The sequence below is a fragment of the Ictidomys tridecemlineatus genome, chromosome 7, assembly GCF_052094955.1.
Source record: "Ictidomys tridecemlineatus isolate mIctTri1 chromosome 7, mIctTri1.hap1, whole genome shotgun sequence".
Classification (NCBI taxonomy): domain Eukaryota; kingdom Metazoa; phylum Chordata; class Mammalia; order Rodentia; family Sciuridae; genus Ictidomys; species Ictidomys tridecemlineatus.
The window spans coordinates 32,321,325-32,344,664 of NC_135483.1; the positions used below are offsets into that span (position 1 = coordinate 32,321,325).

At 34.6% G+C, this 23,340-nt stretch overlaps 1 protein-coding gene across 50 annotated transcripts in view; it reads right to left on the bottom strand.

Moving 5' to 3' along the window:
* Rims2 (regulating synaptic membrane exocytosis 2) overlaps positions 1-23,340 on the bottom strand; it is a 559,411-nt gene that overhangs the window by 16,964 nt on the left and 519,107 nt on the right. Inside the window, exon 1 of one of the 50 annotated variants that reach the window (XM_040293786.2) lies at positions 7,250-7,791. The exons of the other annotated variants lie outside the window; for them this stretch is intronic. Coding sequence (XP_040149720.1) covers positions 7,250-7,391 — 142 coding nt within the window. The 5' untranslated portion in view covers positions 7,392-7,791. Of the gene's footprint in view, positions 1-7,249; positions 7,792-23,340 lie in introns of those variants that run through there. 50 annotated transcript variants of the gene reach the window in all.

The window sequence follows — 23,340 nt, forward strand, 5'->3', positions numbered from 1 at the left end:
ATTTGAAATACAGTTAGTGTGACTGAGGAACTAAATTTTTAATTTAAATTATTTAAATTTAAATAGCCACATAGAGCCTAGAGGTTCAAGAAAAGGCAAAAATTATTTTGAAATGAGACCATAAGGGAATAGTAAACATAATAAAACTTGTTCACAACATACCTGCAAGAAAGATGTATTAGTATGTATGTACATTTCACACACAAAAAATGAGGAAACTAAAACTGAAAGAAATTAAATAACCCATTTAGTTCACAGAACTAGAAATAGGTGGAAACAATGTTTCAAATCCAGGTCCATGTAGGTTTTTCTCTGCCTACAAATGTTCTTACAGCTTCTAAAGACTTCATAGGTAGATGGAATATCAGCCGAGCACTGATGAGCAATTAGGCTGTACATGTAGGATAGAGGGAGAATATATAAGTATGAACAAAAATTTGGAGGCAAAGAATAAAGAGGCTTAGTTGTATAGAATTACTAGTCTTGGAAGTCGAAGAAGCTAACTATATGTAAATAATAGATTCTTAAAGACTTGGAATGTCAAGATACAGGTTTTACTTAGGATTTGGAAGTCAACTGATGTTTGGCGAGTCGCAGCAAGATTAAGATGATGTTTAAGACAACTGATACAGATGCTTTGAAATGGGATTGGAGTGGAGAGATCCAGAAAGTAGAGAGAGCAGGTTGGGAGGTTATCAGATGATTTCTAAGATGAGTTAATGTGGTTCTGAATTATCAAGATGTCAGTGAGGAATGAGAAGGATGAAAGAAAACTGAGAAAAGTTGAGAAGGAAGTATTTCACTGGCAGAAGTTGCAAACTGGTGGTCTTTGGATCACATTTGGCCAATAAATATGTTTAGTTTATTTCAAATGTTTGAGAATTTTTATTTAGGTGTCACCATTTTAATTTCAAAGGTTTTAATTGGGGAAAGTTGAGAGTAAAATTTCCAACCTTGAGTTGATAGTTAACTTGGCATCAATTAGCTGGAAATGAGAATTCATCATTCCTCTCTGGATGGGTAAAGATTTCTCGAGCTTTACAGAGCCCTGGTCTTTCCTTTTTATCTTATACCTGTCCTACTTTACTGATGTAGGTTACATTTCTGGCCCAATTTACAGAAATAACAAGGGAAAAACTGAACACTAATTCATCTTTTTATTTTAAATAGCTAAAATAATTTTACTTATATTTTAGTATCATTAGACAAAATCTAAATCTCAAGAAATGATACTTGTTCCTTGCAATGATGATCCAGACAAAAGTAGAATATTATTGGGAACTAAACTGATACACATGGTCCTGCCCTCTTGCTGTATTAAACTGGACCAACTCGGGTAAATAAAATCTCATCTCAGGACAGTTGGAATTGAGATTGGGAAAGACATGGTTTGCAGTATGGATGGAACAGTAACAGGTAATCTTGTAGTCCACTGACTACCATTTTCCACCAGACACATGAGTAATAGAGCAGGGGAGAGAGCTGGCTGCTGACAAAGAACAAAGCAGTCATGCAGAGATAGAAGCAATGGAAATGGAAAAAAAGAGTGCTCATGCCTTCTCAACAGCCTTCTGACTTCCAGTTTAGGCCCCATGAGGCCTCGTGGGATTTATGCTCATGGTTTTGGTGAAGTACCTTTGCATAAAACATTATTTACATGAAAATAAATCCCAATTTCATTTTCAAGAGGAACATAAAAGAAAATGACATTTCAAACCTAGAAGTGACACTATTATTTTTATGTAGCATTTCCTTCAATTATTCTAATAATATCATATGTATAGCAGATAAATCTCCCTTCTTCTCAGTCAAAACCCACTACAGCATGAGATAGAACAAATACACAGAAGGATCTTTTCTGATCCATAATAAAGGCCTACTTTATAACAGCAGAGAGCATTTACATTAAAATAGTCCTCAGTAGGAATGGGGTGCTTCTGTTACAACTTTCTAGTGAATTTCTTTTGTAAGTCATTATATGCAAAATGTCTCCATAGGGAAACTCCGACCCATTACTCATTTTGAATTTAGTGAACCTACTAAAGCAAACTGGGGTTTAATTTGACTTTTATATTAAAGTTTTAAATTATTTTAAGGATTCTATTCAGACACAAAGAAGTGAATGATTCTAATTCTTAGATTTAAAAGGTAATATTTGATAAGCACTCTGAATGTAATGATTCCTTAATTTATTTACTAAATTCCAAATCTTTTGTTTCACTTTATTTGCCTAAAATATAAATCTAATATAAAAATATTGTGCTATTGTTGATTATGGTGTAGACTCATTTATAGAGTGATTTATTAGACATGATCATAAGCTAAGACAGCCTATAACCATTTATCCTGTCCCCAAGTGTGGCTTTATGTGCAAATACTATGACTGGTGCATATAAGAAAGTCCCCATTGCATATTTTTAAAACAGCATAAACATAATGTGTAGCAGTTATAAGGATACTCATCTTGAAAAGAACAGAGAACCATATACCATCATTATTAATAGACACTTTCTGAATACCTACTGTGTGAGGTATGATGTCTGCACTGAGGATGATTACCTTTAAATGTGTAGATAATTTTTATTTCAGTGGAGCATGGGCAAAGTTCTAAGTTATTCAATTATCATCCCAGTGTAAGACTTAGTATACACAAGGTAATTAAATAAGTAATGTCTTTGTTAATATTCTTTACTTGATGAATATCCTATTAATAAATTGGGTAGCGTTGAATATGTCTTTTTTATGCACAGTCATAGTATTTGCACATAAAGCCAACTTGGAGATTAAATGTCTTAGGCTTTCTTATCACATGGAAAGATTCTTTCCTCAGTTCTCTAATGATTTTTAGATAATTCCTATTTTCTATATGATTTTTGTGTAGTTTAATTTTTAGTGATATGCAAAAAAATCCAGAGTTAGCTATTTAGTTAATAGTGCTAAGTTGATGGGATTTCCTCTGTATGATTGTCACAGGTGGCAGATCATAAAATCATGCAGACCAAATTTATCACATATACATAACTATACACAAAAATACATAACTAAACAAGAATCATTAGCTTAGGACCACAGGTAACATTAAGATCACCTCTGGGAAACCAGAAACCTCAAGTACTAGGAAATGGGCCATTTTCCTGTATTACACAGCCAGAACCATTTGTTCTCAGCAATTTGGTTGGGAAGTTGTAGGTTTCCTTCTACTATTAAGAATGGTAATATTTCTGTGAAATATTTCTTTCTTTCTTAGAACTGCTTGCGATTTTTAAACACTCTACATACATTAATATTCTATAGTAGGAGAGAGAAACCCAATGTTAGGGCCAAGTAGTTTTAGAGTAAAAATAATGCTTTATTGTAGGGTTCAATAATAAAGTAAATTCACACAATTTATAACAAGAAAATATTATTGTTATTACTTTTAGTTAAAAAAATAATTTCAGGGATTTAAAGTACACTTTTCTGGAATATATTCCAGATACAAGGATGAAAAAAATAAAAGAACTGCAAGCATACAAAAAAGATGCCACCAGTCAACAATCTTAGTTTGCTTATAGGAATGCTGCTTTAATCCCCACTCAAATCAGCCCCATTTAGATTTATGATCTGTGGTCAAGTTGTTTAAACTTCTCTAAGTACTTTCATAAGTCTCAAGTGAGGAAAATAACTTCCCTGAAGAACCATGAAATCAAAGGAATATGACATATAGAAGGTGCATAATAAATGGTAACTATCATTATTGTACTTTTTTTTTGAGTGTGTGCTGGGGATAGAGCCCAGGGATCCATGATTTGAAGAGATTTGAAGAAGATGGAATAAAGACCATGCATAGGGCAAATACCTGAAGTGTGATGTGATACAGTGTCGGGGGTGGCTGGAGTAGAGCAAGTGAGAAGGGGACAGATCATCTACACAGGGTTTTCTAGGTAAGTACTCTATCACTGAGCTACATCCGCAGCTGCACTTGGTTTAAGAATATAGCATATTATAAAAAAAATGCAGTAAAATAATGAAGAAAAAATATATAGAGAGCATTGTAATTAGAATTATAAACTCCAGAGCCAGATTATGAGTTTAGATCCTAACTCCTCCATCATTTATTAATTGTGGAATCTGGGAAAATTGTTCTTAAAGATATGCAGTAGGCCATTGATGTTAGCTCATGACAAATTGATATTACTGGCATCTGAATCAAGATTTAACACATTCTCAGGGCATCTTCATTAATTCCTAAGTTAATCATCTTTAAAATTTCTCATGGCACCCTGTACTTGACCTGATCAATACTTGTCACAGTTACAATTACATAGTTGTTTCTGTTATAGTCCATTTCCATTAGACTGTAAGCTCTCAGAGGGAAAGGGGTATATCTACCTAATTTTAAGACTCTCATAGTTACTGACACCAAATATCATCAAAAAATATGTTTTAATTAGAGGACTTGAAGCACATGGTCTTTTTGTAGATGTCTTAGCACTTTTTGTATAGATTGGAAATATCTGATGACAGTGAATAAGAATGAAATAAGAATATGGAACTGGAAGACAGGGCATATTTGAGATCCTTTAGCTATTGTGCTATTTCCAAGAAGACTCCACAACAACAGCAACATCAAAAACTCAGAACTCAGTCATCACACTAATTATCAGACCACTATTTTCTTTAGGTAAACTATTCTGAATCAGTGTGAAAATCACATGGTGAGATGGATTTACTTTCTTTGTAAGTTAGAATGAGTTTATCACTAAAGTGTCACTAAAATAACATTCTTAAGTATGTCATCCACATGACCTTCATGTGTCCTGTGTGGGTGTCTACACAGAGAAAAACACCATAGAGAAGCCAGTGACTTCTCTTACAACTCTTCAGAGTATGTTGACATATTTTTTAAAAATCTGGGGAGTTTTAAGGGTGATAGGACTGTTGTGAAATGAAGAAAAAAAGTTAAGATTTCTTCTTGTGATTGTGAAATGACCATAAGCCAGTGGAAAGTGTATCCCCTCTTGTTACTAGTACATAACTATACGGATTACTTTAAAAATGCTATTTTCCCTTTTTTTATTCTCTCTCTCTTTATGTGATACTGAGCACAGAACCCAAGGCCTTGTACATGCTAAGCAAGCACTCTACCACTGAGCCATATCCCCAGCCCACTACCTTCCTTCTGGAATATTTTGTCTTCACAACTCAAGAAGCAACATTATGGAACAGAAATGTTGTTCCAATTTCTCATGCATAGATGTAGAAATTTTCTTTGGGATTAATTTGTATAAGCCAAGACTAAGTGAATGTAATTTAAATTTTGAAAAATTTTCACATTCATGTAAGTTTTCCTTGCTATCTTGAAAAAGCCTTTTAGCATGATATTTTCTGAATTCAACAATCTTAGTTTTAACTTAAAAAGAATAATAACAGCTTTTAAGAAGCAAATTCAAATCTGAAGACAGTGTAAAAATTAAAAGAAATAAGTTCATAATAATGCATGCTTTATTTAAATACTTGTAGTTTCAGACACACCTAAGTTTGAGTTCTAGCTCCATCACATTCTGGTTTAGTGATGGAGTGGAGTCCAGGTAGATTCAAATAATAAAAACCTAGCAGAGTTTGGGAGTTGAGTGCATAGGTTGAGCTGCTGACTCACTGGTTCAAGTGCTATCTCTGTTACCCACTACCTGGGCAAGTTTCTGAAGCTTTCTTTTCCTCATTTGTGAAATGGAGATAACAGTACTGCCTCATAAGGTTGTTGTGAGCTTAAAAGCATAAATGCACGTCAAGTTCTCAGTACAGTGCTGGATAATAAGTGCTAAAAATTTTAGCTACAATTATGATCATTCATATCCAGCTTGATTTTTAAATTTTTTCATTTGTTTATACATTTCCTAGAATTTAAACTACTGAATTATAGAAAAAATGTAAATGTACAAATTAGAAAAAAAGGACTAGTGTGAAAATTAAGTCATGTTTACCTCAGGAAGTACCCCAATGTTATATCTATATCTATATTGACTAATATTAAATTATTATTGTGACAATAAGCCAGAAGAAACATGGTTAGTTCTAACAGACTGGTTTGAAGACCACTTTTCAGATGAACTATGAATCCTCTATTCTCCCCTCCCCTTTCATTTCCTAAGAAAATAGGAAAAAGTTTTATTTCTACCTGTTCTTTTTAAAAAAAATTTTTGGTTGTTGATGGACTTTTATTCATTTATTTATATGTGTGCTGAGAATCGAATCCAGTGCTTCACACATGTGAAGCAAGCTCTCTACCACTGAGCCACAACCCCAGCCACTCAACCTGTTCTTAAAACAAGTAGTTAATTTCTTTTCAGTCAGACCTCTTTCATAATAAGAAATCATTGATTGTCAAAAAAAGCGGATCAAGTCCTAATCCATACAATGAGTTAAATCATAACTATACTACTGTGTCTAAAGATGAACTCGGTTTGCAACTAACATTAATAAATTAACAAATAGTATTTCAAATGTTGGGACACTATTATTTATGTCAATTCTCTCTTTGCTTTATAATTTATATTTTCAGTGTTAGCTGTTAAATCTTATAGGTAAGCTCCTCATGAGGAAAACCCACAAGTTTCAGTACTCAAAACTTTATAAAGGACTAGGAACCACTTGGTGAAAAGTTTAACACAGTGAGTCCCCCTCCCCCCAACAGCTTAATCACCAGAATATCAGAAACACACCACCAACAGACAGATTCATGGTATTGTGCCTTGTGGACAAAGTTCCAAGTGTCTCTACCAGAAATTCGCCTTAAGTTCTATCTACTCTCTCCCTGTACATTCTAGGACCCCTTCTCTCATCTGGATCTTCTCCTTTCACAGGCTGATTCCTGTTTTCAAAGTTTTGTGGCTGCATCTCCCTGTAGTTTTTAAGCATTTTTGTTCTTGGGGCCAAATGCTAACACAAAGACTGAGAAAGTAAACAAGAGCAAACTGAGTGGGGGTACCCAAGAAGCGCAGCCTTGCTTCCCACTAGTCTACATCCGCATTCAACTTCCAATCACTTGATAACTGCACACCAGAGTCCTTTCTCAAGTCCGCGCCTGTGGAGCTCTCCAAATAACCCACAGAGGTCCTCCTCTGCTCAGCTCTAAGGGTCTCTGGCCCCCGGCACAGTCCTGGAGAGCTGTGACACTTTGAGTTCTCTCTCCCATTGCCAACCCTCCAGACACTGTGCAGAGATGACACAAATAAGAGACACCAACTACGGGGAGGGAAGGTTGTCTCACCTCCTTCTTCCTCCTCCAGTGAGTTCATGCAGGGAAAGTAGCCGGCCAGTGCCTCGAAGGAGGCGGAGAGGCTGCTCCGGCTTTGGGAGCGCTGCATGGAGCGCCCCGCCGCGCCGGCGCCCCCCAGACCCTGTCGGCCCATCTTGGACGAGGACCCGCTTTTCCCGCGGTACAAGATACGAGGCGTTTTGGCGGCTGGGACGCGGCGACCGCAGTGGTTCCGGAGCCAGTGTCGGGGGCCGGGTGGTGCCGCGGGACCCTAGGGTTCTGGCCCCTGACTCCCTGACCCGGCCCAAAGGGAGACGTGGCTGTCCCGGCGGCCCGGACCTCTGATTTGCTCAGGAGGAGGGTCCTGGTTGAGAAGAGGCTGCTCGCAGGGGAAGTCTCGCCCAGGGGAGTTGAGGATCCCCGAGGCTGGAGCGCTGGAGTGTCGGCGCCCTCCCTCGCTGGGCGATGCTTCCGAAGCTGCGGTCCCCGCCAATCAGCGGCCGGAGGGGGAGGCGGCGGCCGCGGCGGCAGCAGCACCTTGGCAGGACTGGCAGCTCTTGGGCGCACGCTTCAGGTTCTGGCCCCGACCCGGTGTGGCTAGGGCTATTTTCCGAACCTCTGCCTGCCGCCGCTCGGCGAAGGCCAGAGACTAGTTAAGACTAATTAGATGCAATGAGTTAGGCATCTCAAATCGATAACAGGTCAGGAAAATTTCTGGTAGTCAATTTCCCTTTCCTCAGGTTCACTTAATTTGTTATTGTTCCTCAAGAAAGAAAAGCTTAACACAAAGGCTCCCCAATTTTTACCGGGTTCCAAGAAAACCTACAATGGACGCTCTTTTTCTTTCCTTCTTTCTTAACAATATAAAAAGTCAACTGAGAGGAGTTGATTTTTTAATCATTAACCAAAAAAGCACCAATACTGGGGGGGGGGAGCACAATGATGTCTATCAACTTTAATTTCAATGCTTCTTTCTCTGAAGGAAATAATCTGCTACCCATTGTTATAAAGAATGACAGACTCCATAAAGATTAACATCTAAATAAAAGGCAATATCCTTTTAACACATTTGAAAGCAATACACACTAGAAACAAAGCAGTTTATAAGCAAAGTAACATGGTTCCTTCTTTGAATTGAAAACCTCTATCCCAGAACACAAAGCAATTTTAATACCATTTTACTAGGAGTCAAAAGACCATCCCACTTTTTTGTAACCTTGGACAAACATTCAACTCTCCATTTCTCTACCTAGGGAGGTGGGAAGGTGGAGTACAATAATTCCAGCCCTATGTCACAGCTTGATCCATTGGGTATGGGTAATAGAGAATTTCAAAAATACTTTGTAAAATGTAAATCACACAATCTAAATCAGTTCCTTCATCCAATAAATATGTCCTAAGTAGTATATACACAAAAGTACTTTACTTGATTTACTAATACAAATATCATTCAGTTAATATTGATTGAGCCACTAGTATATGCCAGCTACTTCTGTAGATACAACGGTGGTGATCAAAGCAGCTAAAAATCCCTGCTCTCATGGAATTTACTTTCCTGGAGGGGAGAGAGGCATAATAAATCAATATATGACATAACATTAAGAGGGGGATGAATGCAAATTAAAAAAAGTTAAGGAGTATGGGGTATACTGTAACTTAAAAAGGGTTGTGAGTGTGGGTCTCACTGGTGAAATGACACTTGAAGAGGGATTTGAAGAAGATGGAGTAGAGAGACCGCATACAGCAAACACCTGAAATGTGATGTGGTAGTGTTTTGGGGGATCGAGAGTGGAACAGATCACACAGGGCTTTCTAGGTATATTAAGGACTTTGGCCAATGGACATTCTAATTTAAAAGGCATGATTAAAAATGCATTCAAATAATAATCCTTTTAAATCTTTCTAAAAATTAAAGAAATCCCTTGAGCACAAACAACAATACCATGGAAAAAAAGTAATAAACTTTAGTTGTTTAGACTTAGGATCACCTAGCTTTCTTGCTTCTGCTTCTCTGATAAACTTTTATCCTTTCTTATTAATATTCCTATAACTCTTATTCCAATTTCCTTTTCATTATTCACCTTCCTAATATCAGCATTTCAAAAGAACATTGATAAAAACCAGAGAACTCTATGAATGCTTTTTCATACCTTATCAATTTTATTCAGAGAATAGGAACTTTTTATTAAATGAGATTTTCATCATAAGAATAAAAGAGAATCATAGAACTTTGGAAACTGAAAGGACATTATTGAAAGTCATCTAATGTTTTTTGAACTGTGGATCATAAATTTTTAGTGAGTTATAAAATAATTTATTAGGTTTTGATTGGCATTTTTAAGAATAAAATGAAATAATCTAGAGTCCAGCCCTTGCAGTTAGTGTATCAGCTGCAGTATTGTTTCATAAATATGAATGTGTGTGCTCACATGTATATAAGTTGGGTTATGATATAAAACCATTTTAAAAATGTTAGAAAATGAATGTAATATAATAGTGATACAATAAAATACTTATTTTATAAAGGAAGAAATTAAGATTAAAGAGTAAAACATTTTATTTCCAAGAATATCTGTTATTTTTGCTTGCTTGGAAGGAATGCAATTAGTAGCTTAAAAGCAATCATTATGTTTATCTTATTGTTTTAATCATGATATTTGCCAGAATGAGGCAAAGAATGATAAAAGGAAACAGGAGTTGCCCTATGAATTCGATTATATTGGGAGAAGATGGCACATTTATCAATCAGACTCTTCTAATGCAAAAGTTACCTGATTAGATTTTGAGAAATTTTGACGGGACATTCCTAATTTCCTGTCTGCAAGAAAATATCAGGAAAAATGATGAAGAAAATATCAGGAAAAAGAGAACTTGTAGAGAAATCAATTTATGATTGGATGAAAGCCTTTTATTTGGGCATCCAGCAACATCATAATTATCACTGAAAGTCACTTTGGAAAGGGACATCTTGGGTTTCTATTAGAGATTGAATAGGAGGGACTGAATAGTCTGAGAACTGGATCAAGTAGTTGTGTTGAGTTGCTTGGATAAATAACCTTGCTTTCTCTGTGTTAATAATTCACTTTGTGCACCAGAAGAGATTAGTCTAAAAGAATCCAGATATACTTACTCCTATATAAGCATTACTTCTCTCTTGCAGTTTCAGAACAAGGTTGTCCTGGGAAGTTTTTGGCATTTTTTTCATAGAATCTTAAATGATAGACATGAGTGACAGAAGAATGGCACAAGGAAGACTAGAGAGAACTAAAGAGGAAGAAGGAGAAAAGCCCCCTTCATTCTGGGGAAGAAAACTTTAAGGAGCAAGTGTTGGCACATAGGTCAGCTACAGACTGCAGCAATGGTCAGAGACTACTAGTTTTGAATGATAACTTGAGGAATATTCTGAACTTTTTGAGGAAATTTAGAATATTTTTATTCTATGTGCAATTATTTCCCTAGGTATAATAACTATTATCTAAATAATATTTCTTGTTTATATATGTTTTATTAAGTTGATTTTTAATCCCTTGTTCCATTTTGATACAAGTGTACCCCTCCCTGAGAAATTTAAAAATCCATAAAACAATAAACCATAGGGCTGGGAATGTAGCTCAGTGAGGGAGGGTCTGTCTAACACACATGAGGCAGTAGGTTCAATCCTAGCACTGCAAAACAAACAAACAAACAAGAGATTGTAAATGATGTCCCTCCATATCAGGATAATACATATAATACATGTAGCATAAGTGTAGTATGTGTAACTTTGGAAATACTTTTCAAAAGAAATGAGACACTGACTTTTATCATATGAGAGACTACTATATTTCATTATATAAACAAAGTGTAGTTCCAGAATCATTATAATCTACTATTCCAAATATACACAAATATACATAATAAACTGCCTCTAAAAACATGATCTTGAAAAAGATTCTGCCAGAAAATATGAAAATTATTTTTCAAAGATAAACAGATATAACTTGCATATACTGTCATAGTATTGTATTTGATGAATATGTAATAGAATATTTTATAGATCTACCTCAGTTTATAAAACATACTCATTTTGTTACTTAATTCCTACATTAATTGTGAAAGAATGTCATCATTATCTCTTTATAAATGAGTTGAAAAAATGATATTGAACGACTGCTTAATGAGAAAGTTGTAGAGCAGAACTTAAACTCACATGGTTTGCTTTCAGGTTGTGTTCTATATACCCTATCACAGATGTTCCATATACTTATATAAAACACGATGATAGATATGATTTTAACTAAGCAGTAAATTTCTTGGTCTGAAATAAATATTGACAATACAGTTTTTAAATCACAAAGCCTATTCTAACTACGTACTAATGTTAAATCTATATTTGCCTCCCTTTTAAAATATATCAATATTGCATATTCACATTACCTGAATATGAAATTCAAAATATAAAATCATTTCTTCTATTCCTAGTCTTATGCCAATATGGCACAAATAAATTGTAAACTTTTGTGATTTCCATTTTCAAATATTTTGAGTTTTTACTCATCATATTTGAAAGTGAAAAGTAGATGTTACACGTCAGTGATTGGTCAATTCAAAACTTTCACAAAAGTTAAGAGGTCAAAGATATTTAAAGTATGAAAAGACAAAAAAGGAGGATCAAATGATCAGTATTTTCATTATTTCTGTAATAATATTCATGGCAATATTTGCCTTTATCTCTTAACAGAGCATGTCCATGGAAGTAAGCAAATATATTTTTTGATTAGGCTAGAAACTGATACAATTTGACTGAAAAATGAAAAGGGAATATACTTTAAAGTCATAAGTCATAAAAGCAAACTAGTTAGGCAATATAGAGGAAGAATAAGTACTTGGATTCAATAATTTTAATTATAGCCCTTTATGTATAATAATAATTATGATAATACCTAAAATTTATATTCTTCATATACATGACTTCCTTAAATAGAAACATTCTATAGGGAAGTGATCCTTATTATCCCATCTTAATAGATGAGAAAATTGATACATATTCATTCAATAAATATTTTTTTAGTGCTTACCACTCATCAGGCACTATTCTAGTCACTGAGGACATATTAGAGAACAAGAATGTACAGAAACCCGCACTCTCATGGAGCTCACATTCTAGTGGAATAATGGCTGACAATTATACCCCACTTATAATACACCAGGCCTGTCTCTAAACAACTCTACAAACCAGCACATATATTCATTTAATAAATACATAACCCCATGGGGGAGATAGTATTATGAATATACTCATAACAAAAATGAAACTAAGGCACACTGAAGATACTCTTGTCCAAGGTTAAACAATTTATTAGAAATGAATCCAAGAAAAGCCCATAAGGTTAGATGCAAAATATTAAAAAGCAATTTTTCCAATGTCATAAATAGCAAACTCAGAACCTGAATATAGGTGTTCTAATTCTAAAATCCATACTTTTAAACTGCTAAGTGAACAGTGTAAAAGAATACACTGAGATCAACAATTAGGCAATGGGACTGGCAGTAGGAACTGTTTTTCCATTTATAACAAAAAACTTTTAGCATGGTAGTTCTGATTTGTTAAAAGGCATATTTATGTAAATCTTTATTTAGCTATCATCAGGAATCTAAAACTTACTAAATTTCCTCAAGAAATTTTAGGAGTCCATGTATAGATATGAGTTCAGCATCCTACCCCCCCCCAAAAATCACATAAACCACTCAGCCTCCAGAGACAATAAGAAGTAAATATTAATGATATTTACAATTAACTGGTGTTTGGTCACCATTGAGTGGATACTTCCAAAAATGAAATACAGTCAATCATAAACCAAACACTTTGATAAATTGTAAAATTAGGAAAAGAATGTTCAGACCTTCTAAATATTATCTATATAAGTTCTTAAATAGTCACATGAAATAAAATTTCAAAAGAAAAAGATTCATATAAAAAGGAAGCACTTTATTTTACTGATAACATTAACTATGATTCAATGATAAGTTAAAGAACTACAAAATCACTTAATACAGTGAAATTTAAAGAAATCTGTTTAGTTGTGTGTGGTAGTGCATTCCTATAATCCCAGATATTCAGAAAGCTAAGACAAGGATCACAAGTTTGAGGCCAGCGTAGGCAACTTAGCATGACTCTGTCTCAAAATAAAAATTAAAAAGAGCCGAAGAAGAACACAAATCCAAACTGTTTCTCTTACTATATACTCACAAAACAAATCACTTCTGTGATCCCAAAACATGTAGGAATTTCCCCTCACAAAAAGCCAACAATAATTCTGTAGCAATAGACACCAGCTGGGTGTCCTCTAATTTGATTATTTTCTGACATTATCTGGAGATAGTGTCAGATCCCACAAGTTGAGGACTCAGTCCCCAAGACTTACTCCCACCTTCAGATGCAAATCACAAGCCTCTGAATATTTTACCTTGCTTCTGGCCTAGTGGGCACAAACTGGGGTTCCCACAACCTCTTCCTCAGTCCAGCTAATTTGCTTGAGCAGCTCACAGAACTCAGGGAAACACATTTACTGGCTTATTACAAAGGATAAAGAGATTCTTGAGACAAGTTATAGAAGAAGGAGCTTTCTTTCCTGGCCCACCATCTCTAAGAAGCTTCATATGTTCAGCTATCCAGAAGCAACCTGAACTAGGTTCTTTTGGGTTTTCATGGAGACTTCATTGCATAGTAAGGACACAAACATGGACAACCATGTCAAAATATAATGAAACTAAAGGATATGATCTAATGCTAATAGACTGGTAGGGAAATGCAACAGGGCCTCCCTGCTCAGATTTGGTATCCTTCCTAATGGTATGGGTCAGGATTCCTTTTGAAATAGGGGTCTTATCACCTACTATTCAGACAAGTCAGAAAATTTCCTTATGGTTAACTACAAGGCAGGTGAAAATTAGAGTTTCCATGACCTATGTATATAAGGTATCCATATCAGAGTTAGAAGAATATCCTCAGCCATTTCAGAGAAAAGAATAAATATTTATTTTGATATTATAACTCTTTTGGAATTTTAGATGAATATCACCTACAACCTCTCATATCTATGAGATCAGCAGCACTTTCTTATTTTGCGGGTGTTACCCTTCTGTACAAATATTTAGCAAGATCTGAACAATTTATTCAAGTTTCAGGTACGAATGTCATCATAACATTATGCAACATCTATAAAAAGTGTATTCATTTAAACTTTGTCTTGTTCATTCATTATTGATTTACTCTTCACTTACTCCTTACATCACAATGTGTCTAGAATTTTACTTACTCATTACACCACTATGTGACTAGAATGTTAGGGAAAATAGGATTACCTTAATAACACATAAGTCTAGTTCCAACATGTTCCTTCTTTTACTATGATGGCTAAGCTTCATGTATTCATTTCAACTTACATGGCAGAAGACTTGATTACTATTCTGTTCAATTAAGTCATGTATTGGTAGAACATAATGATTATATGTTGTTCATGTTGCTGACATAGAAAAAGAAAATTTAATACTTTTCACGTTTTTCACTTAATTTGCAGACACCTCAATTATTTTTCATTATGTATAAAGAGAGAAGATTTATAACACAGTCATCTAAAGTTGTTAAAAGTCAAAACCTTTAACAAGTAGAGAAGAATGAGGGTTCTGCCAAAGCACCAAAAATTTCAGTATTTTAAATAGCATATTGGAAAGAATCCATGGAAAGTAGTCATGTTATACAGATCCAGGTCAAACGTCACCTAGATTGGGTATAAGTGAATTGCTGCCTGAAGATAATTTTATTAGTAGCTCAGTACATTTGGTAACTAGTTAAAATTGTGTGCAGAGTGGCCAATTTAGGGACCAAACCAAGCAACTCATCATCAGCTGACTCCCCAGTGTGTTAAAGATGTCTTTCAAGAACAATTTATGTCTTGTTGATATGAAATTTCATAATAAAAAGGAACAATACAGATTAAACATGTTTCCTTGCCCAAATTCAAGTCAATATGGTCCCATATATCTGTTTCATTTATACTTTCACAATAAGATGGGTATCTCAGATCTAACAAGACTGAGGACTGTTACCCAGGGAAAATAGTCTCAATAAGAGGAAAATTCATGGTGTAATACAGAAACTCTAATAAATACAATTACAGAGAGGCAAGTCCCATACATGTTCTAATGAAAGGGTTGTGCTGAAGTCCTCTCCTTGACTACTGCTTTTTAACTTGGATTCCTCTGCTTGCCAGCTCCTTCTGTAACTGAACCTTCTGGAGCAGTGTTTCAAACCCCAGCCTCCTTTCCCATATTTCTCAATAAATTGTGAAAAGACATTTGTGGATGAGCTATAAGTCTTGCTCCATGATTTATAATGTGAAAAGTAATCAAATCAGCAAACCCATTACCCTTGCTGCAAGTCATTCACATAAGAGTCTCATCATCATCCATCCATCCATCCCTGTTCCTTCTATCCATATGTACTATTTCTTAGGTACTTTCTTAAGCTTGAATGTAAAGTCATGAACAACTGGGAATGGGTTCTACAACAAGTATATCATGACATTCAGGTTTTTTTTTTTTCTGGGTGGGAGTACCAGGAATTAAAACCAGGGGCACTTGATTACTGAGCCACGTCCTCAGCCTTATTTTGTATTTTACTTAGAGACAGGGTCTCACTGACTTGCTTAGCGCATTGCTTTTGCTGATGCTGGCTTTGAACTTGCAATCATCCTGCTTCAGCCTCCTGAGCTGCTGGGATTACAGGCGTGCATCCCTGTGCCAGGCATGACATTCAGTCATTACAAGAGTAAATTGAAGTGTGGTGTTCTAAATCAGATTGCATATGTAATGTGCAAAAATTTCATATATTCATTCATATATAAATTTCAATGTCATTCAAAGAACTTTTCTTCAAAAATATTTATTTATGGGCTGGGGATGTGGCTCAAGCCGTAATGCGCTCACCTGGCATGCGCGGGGTGCTGGGTTTGATCCTTAGCACCACATAAAAATAAAATAAAGATGTTGTGTCCACCGAAAACTGAAAAATAAATATTAAAAAATTCTCTCTCTCTCTCTCTTAAAAATAAAGCCTTTTAAAAATGTATTTATTCTTTAGCCAACATTTATCAAAATTTGAACAGAAAACCTGTGGTTTTCTGAGTTCCTTTATTTTGTGATATGTATGATTTTTTAAAAATGATATCTGGGATTTATTCAATGTCTGGAAAAAATCATGCTTTGTGATGTGATTCACTGTTATATTAATTTCATTTCACATAGCACTGTATTTAACATTATAAGGGTAGTATTTTAAAGGTTCTCTGGGTAAGGTGAACAAATGTATTTGTATCTCCCTAAATCTTGTTTTTTTTGGGGGGTGGTGGTGATGGTGGTATTGGGGATTGAACCTGTGACCTGGGGTCTAACACATGCTAGGCAAATTTCCTACCATTAAGCTACACTCCCCTTCCTCATATATTTTCAAAATAGTAAATAAAGGATCTCATATACTATATGTTCATTTATTAAAAACTTTCATTTTTATTCTCAACTTCAGATTATGTGAAGTATTAATTTTTGCCTTTTATAGTCACTTAGAAGATGCTTGTTATAGACCTGAGCATTCCGAGGAAGATAAAATCATTATAGCATGAGGTGAATAGTCCCTTGTCACCCTTTAAAGACAGTCTGCCCTAGTTCCTTAAAAAGCTGGAGTTCAATTCATCTCCTTGTTCTTAGATTGACTTCTACCTACCCATCCATAGTTTGATCCCAACTATACTCTCAATATCACTCTGGTAATTACTCTGATCCTGCAATACATTATCTAGTATTTACCAAATCATCACATTTCTTTCAATAGATCTCTTTGACATTGAACTTTTATCATGAATGATGAAAGAGAGATGCCATCCTATAACTTAAGTTCCTTTTTATCTCCATATATTACCTCATTCATTTAAATATAATTTTTTGTGAGAGAAAAAGATAATTTTTCCCCATTCTGGAGTCCATTAAAAGATGTAAAGCAATACTAGAATCTAAATAACCCTATGAAGCCGGGTGTGGTGGCACATGCCTGTAATCCTAGAAGCTTGGGAGGCTCAGGCAGGAGGATTGCAAGTTCAAAGCCAGCTTCAGCAACTTAGTGAGGCGCTAAGCAACTTAACAAGACCCTGTCTCTAAGTAAAATATTTTTTAAAAGTGGTGGGGATGTTGCTCAGTGGTTAAGCACCCTTGGGTCAATCTCTGGAACCAAAAAAATAAAATAAAATACTCTATGAGAATCTATTGTCAACATATATTTATTTTTATAATGAATTCAATAAAAATTTAAAAGTTCTCCAAGTTATAAATGGTTTCTATAATGATGATTTAGTTAGTTTTTTCATCACTGTGACCAAAAGACCTAACAAGAACAATAAGAGAAGGAAAGTTTATTTGGGAGCTCAGAGTTTCAGGGTCCCAGTCAACAGATAGCTGTCTCTATTCCTCTGGGCCTGAGATGAGACAGAACATCATGGTGGAAGGATGTGACAGAAGAAAGCAACTGGAAACATCAGCCAGGAAGCTGAGAGAGACTTCACTCACCAGGGATAAAATACATAACCTAAAGGTATAACTCAAGGGACCTATCTCTTCCATCCTTCCTCTACCTGCCTACACTCACTCAGTTAAATCTTTTATAACATAATCATATCACCTCTAAACTTTCTTGCATTCTCTTACACATGAGCTTTGAAGGTCACCTCATATCTAAAATATAACAAATTGTCTATTCATCTATACATAAACATACAGTTGGTCCTCTGTATCCATGGATTCCACATCTGTGGATTCAACCAACCATGAATTGAAAGTAATTAGGAAAAAATTTCATCTGTTCTGAACATGGACATGTTTTTTTTTTGTCATTATTACCTAAACAACTATTTACATAGCACTTCCATAGTATTAGAAATTATTTCCCATTCTGGAGTCCATTAAAAGATGTAAAGCAATAAGTATTCTAGAGATGATTTAAAGTATACAGGAGGATGTGCATGGGTTATATGCAAATGCTATGCCATTTAATATGAAGGACTTGAGCATCTGCAGATTGCATTACTGGGGCAGGAATGTCCTGAAACCACTGAGGGATGAGTATATACACACACAAAACTTTGAAAACTATATCAATGAAACAACTCTTGACAATCACTTCAACCATAGTGTTTAATATAAGAATACTTATAAAAATTTTTGATTTCTACACTAGGCATTTTCCATAAGTTTAAATATTTTAGATATTGTGTTAGTCCAATTCATAAAAAATTTGTTTTATACAGTGACTTCTCTGAAATATTAAAAAAAAAACTATATATTCAGCTGGGCATGGTGTCACACACCTACTTGCCAGCAGCTGGGGAGGCTGAGTCAGGAGGATCCCAAGTTCAAAGCCAGCCTCAGCAACTTAATGAGGCCCTAAGTAACTTAGTCTCAAAATAAAAACTAAAGGATCTGGAAATATGGCTCTTGGTTAAACATCCTTGGGTTCAATTCCTAGTATAAAAAAAACTATATATTCATCTCTAAAATATATCTATTAAAGTGATCAGTACTACTCCCTGTTTCATATGTGTTCAAGTATAAAGAACATAAAAGGCTACATGTTCATTAGATGAGATCTAGGTGAAGCCAAGATAGTTACATTGTAAGTTTAATAATTTCTTACATTTCTGCATGCTGAATAAATTTTTACAAAATAAATGTGAAGTGCCAATAAATATATTTCCATCAAAAGGTGGAAATTTGTATGGAAAATGTTTAATAAAGATGATTGCTAAGTAGAATTTATTGACCAATCATTTATTATTAAACAATACTAAACATTTATCGAATTCTTTACTAATGATCTATTAACTGGGTAAATCTATTACTTTCAATCATAATTATTTGAGAGATCAGTATAGAAAAGTTAAGAAAACAGACCAAATAATCATATGTAATTAAAATAAAGAGATAATAATAGACCAGCATGTATTTGGAACATATATGCAGCTCAAAAGCATGTAAGATACTAGCACCAATGCAAGACCAAGATAGCTTAAGTACTCCTGTTTTGAGTATAATAATGCCACTTTTAAGATCATGAGATCTTACAATTTTAGAAATTGTAGGATTATAACATTCTAACACATAATTTTGGAAAAACACAGTATTCAAGTTGAAAGGGAACTAAAAGGACATCTGGGAGTAAATTACTTTGGCCCTCTCTCAAAAAGCATAAATTGTAAAGGCATAAAGTGGTTCAGAAAAGAAGAAACCAACAAAAATATAATAAACTAAAAATAAAGCTGCTTTATAGACAACCGAAAACAACCACCTTGTTAAGTCCAAAGAGACTTTCAGGTTATCATCTTACTGGCTCTCTGAATATTAGTCCACAGAGTTGATCACTAATCCAAAAGCATTATCTTGTCTCGACTTCCATAAGGTCTCCTGGGTCTCTTCCTATCTTTCTGGAATCTTCTCAAAATCTCTCTGGGTGATTTCATCTCTTCTATGGAATTTACAGCTTTAATGTCTGTAATACATTCTAGGGGGTCAATCCTAAGCCTTCTCCTCTCATTATACATCCCTTTGCAAGATGATCTCATTTTATTTCCAGTTTTAAAAACCAAATATCTTCTTGCCAATGGATTTAGTACCTGAACCTTTCATCTGAGTTTCAGAGACATTTACTGTCTGCTTGACATTATTGGTAGAACATTTCACAGACCTCTCAATCTACTCTCTTGATTTCTTTCCCACAGAAATCTGCCTTTTTTTTCTTATCTTCCCTCTCTTAATAAATGACAATCAAAGCCAAGTAGTTACTTAAACCAAGAATCTGGACATCCACTTTTATTTTTCACTTTCTCTTACTGTCTGCCTGCTTCAGCCAATCATCATCAAATTTTGTTGATTCTACTTCTAAAATAGATCTTATGACTATCCACTTCTCTTAATCCTATTCTAAAACACTTTCACTCTTGCCTCCAAGAGTTTCCTCACAGAGCAGCCGGGAATATCTTTTAAAAATATATATTTGGTCATGTCACTAACCTTCTAAAACTCTGCCATATCTTCTCTCTGCAACTACAACAAAATACAAACATACGGTATGAACTTAGAGGACCTGCATTTCTCTCCAAACTTATCACAGGTCACATTTCCTATTGATCACCAGAATGAAACCACACTGATTCATTCCTTAAACAGGAAAAATTCCTGTTTGCTTCATAATCTTTTCTTATTGGCTGATTTCTCATTCCTTGGCACTCAGCCTAAAAAGCTTTCCTTCGCAATCCTATTTAAAGTAGGAGGTCATTTTTTATTCCTAAGTGATATCCTACTCTTTTGCTTCATAGTATTATTTCAAAGGTGTATGTATAAATGTATTTGTTTATATTTTATTTTCTTCCCATCCCTACTTGAATGTAACCACTATTAGAACAATCAGCTGTCACTGAGTTACTCACTATTTCTCCTAATAGAAATACATAGGAGATAATGTAATCTTGTTGAGGTAATGGAATAAAACAAAATAGAACTATATGGTATGTTTCTAGTTTTGAACTATCTTAAAATCCATCAAACATCCAGAGGAGGGAGTTCTTAAGCCTATGATGGAAGTTTTACTTCAGCAGATCTATGTAATTACTTCTAGTCCAAAGAATTTCTATGTCAGAGCTGCATTTTCTCCCTACATAATTGAATGATGCTCCTTATGAGTTATTTAAAATATTAAGAAATACTGCTTCAGGTCATACCATATGATATTGTTCTTGAATGGTCAACTTCAGTGAAAGAAATAGAGCTTAGATTAGAAAAAGAAATGCACCATCTGGCATCGTGCAAGGGTCAGGCGGAAAGACCCCGTGATGCTGCAATTTCTACACAGCAACCCAAAGGCCTATGGGCAAACATAGACACTCTGAATTTTACAAAATATTATCACATTCCCCAAAGATTTCCAATTGTATAAAGACCAAAAAAGAGATATGAGTATGTGGGGGAAAGGAATTGGGAAGGAATAAATTCTTTGTATAAATATATTTTTTAGTTTAAAAGAATTCCTTTAATTTTCCTTGAGAATTATAGGACCAAGTGAAATTTCAGAAGAGGTGACAGATAAAACTTAACATTCAATGCAAGGAACAACTAATTTTTGTATGATGTACAAAACATCTTCACTATCAATTCCAAAATTCGGTTCTGGTTGTGCCATCTATGATTACACAAAAGCACTTTTCCATAGGGAAGCCTACAAATACTTAAAATACACCTACTACTTTCCTTCATTAAGGAAAACCTTCTAGTTTCCATACTTAAAGTATTAGGAAATAGAGCAGCTTATTCATTCATTCATTCAATTTTGGTTACTTTACCTGTACTAAAAAGCTGCAGGTCATTTGAATTTTAGTCTTTTGGTACTATATTTATTATATGCCTGCCCTTCATAATTTGCCTGTATTTCTAATTGTAAACACCTTTATTTCTCCTTCATTCATGCATAGCAAATAGAAACTCCCTGCTCAGCCTAAAAGGTTTTCTTATATATTCTTTCCCCCTCTTTTTAAAAGTTAGCATCAATTATATTTTTATTATGTGAGAGTTGTATTTTTAAAAATTCTCCTACTCTTCTTAAGTCTGTTGACAAAGTCAATAAAAATTATAATTTCAAAAATTTCCAGTTTGTGCCTTTCAGATATACATGCAAGAATTTTAATAAATTTACTTACATAATAAAATGTTTAGGTATCTACTTAAGCGCCTCAGATATACTGTATACAAAACCAAATCTTTGTCCTCTCAAAGCTCATATTCTAGCTGGGGGACACAGGAAATAGCAAATTTAATAAATCAGAAAATAGTACAGTGAGTTAAGACAGTGAATGTTATCAAAAAGAGTAAGTACAGCACAGTAAGGAAGTGGTGGGAGGTGAGAGTCAGGGTGGTCTCAGCAAGAAGGTGATATTTGAACAAAGTCTTGAAGAAAGTTCGCTTGTCCCTCTGAGCCTACAGCCTACCCTTCCTTTATTACCATCTGCTTCCTACAGATTTATTTAGCACTTACAATGTGTGAGGCATTATAACAGGTCCCAAAGACTCAAAGATCCATGAGAAAGTCTATTTCTGTTATTAAGCTCACACCTAGTAGGCGCAGAATCATGAAACAGGCATTCCTGTATGTTAAGTTTTATAATCCAAGTGAGAATACAAATTGCAGAATTGGAAGTAGCCAATTCCACTGGAATTGTTTTCGAACTCTAAGATATTTTCATTGTTTTTGAACTCTAAGATAATATGGTCTCCTGAGACTTCAAATGCAGTATTTTCCCTTCTCCATCAGTTCTTTGTTGTTAAAATGAGTCAAGGGTAGTTGCACCAATTATTCTCAAAAAATACTTTCACAAATGTTCCGATATTTAAAGCTTTCTAATGATTCTGTTTTGCTTTTGTAATAGTGTTAAATCCTGTTTTAAAGAAAGAATCTCATCTTCTCTATGGTATTAAATCTGAAAATGACGTACTTTTATTTTTCTTTCCAGATCCATTTAAATGCTCTGTACTTGATTTCCTATGTCAAGTTCATGGAATTTCAGGTCCAATTAAAAGTCACTGTATCAAATGGATTCTCTACTTCCTTTTTCCTTTTCTATGAAATTTGTTTATATTGAAGAAGATATACTATTTTCTAATATTTCATTCCCAAATTTAATCCCTCCAAATATATTTAGTATATTTGGGCAAAGTATACCCAAACTAAAAATCTGCTGATATTTTATGATCTTCGTGTTCAAATTTCAGGTTTTCCTTGTTTATTATACCATAGGACTTCCCTATGGTATCTATTTTCAGTTAGGTACTCCAACAAATCCTTGAACACTTTTGTTCATTGGGATTTTCTTATGTCACATGGATAGCCTTCACAGAAATTATCCTTCAATTTTAAATAGACCTTTTTATTTTACTTCTCACATTTCAGTTTAAAGAATAATGAACATGTCAGACAATTCCTACTACAATATTTTCCAAGGTTTCATGAAATGTACTCTAGCTCTAGCCAGAAA